Here is a 3,717-nt window from a genome sequence, read left to right on the forward strand (position 1 = left end):
ACTTCCACATTCATCCGTCAAGTGCAGATCGGCGACGCGTTGGGTGAGACACTGCAGTACGAAAATCGTTTGTGGCTTTGTTGCTCGCGTCGTTGTTTAAGAAATGAGATGGGTTTAACCCAATTCGAATTTCTCACTAGCGTTTGTGGCTTTGTTGCTGGCGTCGTTGTTTAAGAAATGAAAAAGGGTTTAACCCAATTCGAATTTCTCACTAGCGTTTGTGTAAATTCGTATAGGTCGCAAACGAAACACCTGGGTAAATCCATTGGTGAGGAGCCATGGCCGACCAAGGCGCTTCTCAGAAGGTAAGTTCGTTAACACTCTGAACTCGACGAACGTATACCGCGATGCATAAACACATATGGTGTTTTGTATGTATGATGTGACAATATATTTAATTTTGAGTATCCATGGTCACGATTTGTTGCTAAATGGCATCCCGGTGGGTGTAATATGTATACGAGTGTGAGTGTATTTTGTTTATATAGAATCGATTTCCCCTGTTGTTGGTGAGCGATTGAAGTGAGTTTGTTAGGCGATGTTGGAGGTCATCATAGATCGATTGAATGTATAAATTTGTGGGTTTGTAACTAAGCTTCTGTATGAATTTGCTCCTCAGCACCCATGGCATTTGCAATGTGTTCCAATGTGCCCGACTGTATGCTGTTATATGCATATGTGGTGTGAGGACATGAATTTTGTTGCATATATTTGATTGATTCGATGCTGCTACTGATGCTATTGCAGTCCGTATGCTTGTGTAGTTGATTTATGCATCTATTTTATGTCTTTGTGATGACATTGTAGAGTGATTTATGCTATGATTATATGGCATTTGATATGCTGCTATAGTGTCCGAATCAATATGATCAGTCACATTTTACATTGCTCATATAGGTCGATAAAAAGGAAACAACCGAGCTGCTGATTTTGCTTGAGGAAATACTAAGAAACCATCGGTCGAACATGCTCCTTATCATGATGTTTGTCACACTGGCCAGATCTAGTGCACATAAAAGAAAACGGGGTGGATGAGGTACGGCGGAGGAAATGATTGACTCCATCCCTACTCATGTCAAGCAGCTGGATAGGCTCATCCGTGTTTCTGATCGTTCGTGTATAGATAATCTGCGGATGGATAGAAACACTTTCGGAAGATTATGTCGCATTCTGCGTTGTCGGGCTGGATTAGCAGACCAAAAATTCGTCACCGTGGAGGAACAAGTTGCTATATTCTTGTCCATTCTAGCACACCACAAAAAGACTCGGGTTGTTGGCCACGATTTCATGTGTTCTCCTGAAACAGTGTCTAAATACACACATTTGGTGCTCCGTGGGGTGCTCAATTTGCATGAGCTGTTATTAGTGAAACCTGAACCGGTTGGTGATGACTGCACGGACTCACGTTGGAAGTGGTTTAAGGTATGTGAAATACACGAGGTCGCTATACTCTTTAATTTTTTTCCAAGCAATGAACTTACTCCTCTACCAAAATATGTTTGTAGGGTTGTCTAGGAGCGCTAGATGGGACGTACATACACGTACGAGTGCCCATTTCTGACGCACCACGTTATCGTAATAGAAAGGGGCAAGTATCAACAAACACACTTACCGTGTGTGATCGACAGCTTCGGTTCGTTTACGTACTGCCAGGATGGGAGGGTTCGGCAGGTGATTCGAGGGTATTACGCGATGCAATCAGTCGGCCTCTCGGGCTGAAAGTACCCAAAGGTAAAGCTTTCTGACATATATCTTAGTCAAGTGGGAAGGCTTGACCCTCACCATTTCACATTCTGTCCTGTTTTCAGATTGCTATTATCTCTGCGACAATGCGTATGCCAACAGCGAGGGATTCATCACACCCTACAAAGGCCTTCGGTACCATTTGAAGGAGTGGGGTCATGGAACCCAAGCACCGCAAACAGCCGACAAATTGTTCAACTTGAAGCACTCTAAAGCTCGGAACGTGATTGAGCGTTCGTTTGCTGTGCTCAAGATGCGTTGGGGGATACTTCGCAGCCCAAGCTTCTATCCTATCGAGGTCCAAACGGGCTTGATAATTGCCTGTTTCTTACTTCATAATTTTATACGCACTCATATGGAGGTGGATCCGTACGAGGAATTGGTTCTGGCTCAACATGAAGACGGTTATGAGAGTGATCCCGATGACCCTTTGGTGCCCACTATCTCTACCGTCGCGCCAACACCCATGTGGACGAAGAAGAGGGACGACCTTGCTGCTGCGATGTGGGCTCATAGGCCAAACGTTTGATTGTCGTGGTTGACATCAATCGTCCGAAATCAGAAATCTATGTATTACTCAATTGAACTGTGGCATAACTTGTTTATCCCCAAAAATGGTTTATATTGAATTCTTATTTGTGAGATAACTTAGGACATGAAGCTCGATATTTGATGCATTGAACGACCAATATTAATATTAAAGTAACATGGCATTTCATCTGCAATTACATAGGCATCATACATAAGCCAAAAAGACCAGTCTCAGTTGTACATCCCCCCGTCGACAAAACATGAAACACAAGCTGCACCTACATTCGAAGACCATTTCGGCAACTAAAATTACGAAACACCGTATTACTCCGTCAAAATACGATATCAAGACTGGTCGGGGGACAACGTAGATGGTTAAGGGGCTGATTCGCGCGATGGAGCTGCCGGACTCCACGACGCGCACGATGATCCTTTAGGCGATGAGTACAACTGCTTCACCGGCAACATCAGACTTGGATTCATGCTTCCAACAAGTCCAGCAGCCATGCTTGGCGACCCTTGATCAACATTGTTCGACGGCTCATCGAAAAGCTTCCTGCGAACAATTGTACATGGATCGACGATGGGCGAATTCACTTCTTCCGGATCAGCCGGCGAAGGACGATGCTTCCCTCGAGTAGGTGCATATGGTACTGGAGAATCAGTAATCACGATTAGCTCCGTGGTGTCGGATATGGTTATCACTTCGCGCGACTTCTCCGTCTTCCCCCCATGCAGCCCAAACATGGTGGTCAAGCGGCTATATTCTTCCTCGTCTCGGTAATAGTATGCTCCGGCGAACGGGTTTGACTGCAAATAATGGATAACAACAAGATTCTGTTACTTATTTAAGCTTTGATAATGACAACACGGTTCACATGCCAATGACATACCCGAAATATCAACTTCCATGTTGTGTCGTCCGCAACGATCAGCTTTTCGTCAAGGTCCCAACGCACCCCCGGAGTGCTAATAACTTCGTTGAAGGTCTGGTAGCGTACCCAGAGTAGTTCCAAGCGACTGACAACATCCGCACAGGTTAATTCAGCGGCAAAGCGAAGATTAATTACCTCACATGCCTCATTGAGCATCGCATCAGTCACCGAGTCATCCTTCGATCGGCTCCCAATTCGCAGTTTGATCATGGTTGAGAGTAGCAACGTATCCATCGCACCCGTCCATTTTCCCCGGTAGAAGAAGATCGCTTGCGGAGGGATGTTCTGGTTCATGGGTCCAAGCTGATTAGAGGTAGGCCCTGAAGTTGATTTGGTCACTTACTCAACACTACACCTTATGTAATAGCTCAGTCAACAACCGCTTCTACAACTTCATAAATGGTTTTACTATACCAATTACAACAAGTTAGATAAATGTCACATCCTGCAAACTATGACTTACTCTGCCGATCTCGGTTGCTAGCTTACTAGGCATCAACCAAATTAA

The 3,717-nt window shown here is 44.7% G+C and overlaps 1 protein-coding gene across 1 annotated transcript; it reads left to right on the forward strand.

Annotated features, from left to right (window-relative positions):
• Nucleotides 1–1,050: 1,050 nt before the first annotated feature.
• On the forward strand, nt 1,051–2,272 carry LOC121760735. Its single transcript, XM_042156360.1, has 2 exons — nt 1,051–1,422; nt 1,763–2,272. Exons 1-2 carry the CDS (start codon nt 1,051–1,053, stop codon nt 2,270–2,272), a joined length of 882 nt encoding a protein of 293 aa, XP_042012294.1.
• Nucleotides 2,273–3,717: the final 1,445 nt, after the last annotated feature.

Source organism: Salvia splendens, chromosome 13, assembly GCF_004379255.2.
Source record: "Salvia splendens isolate huo1 chromosome 13, SspV2, whole genome shotgun sequence".
Lineage (NCBI taxonomy): Eukaryota > Viridiplantae > Streptophyta > Magnoliopsida > Lamiales > Lamiaceae > Salvia > Salvia splendens.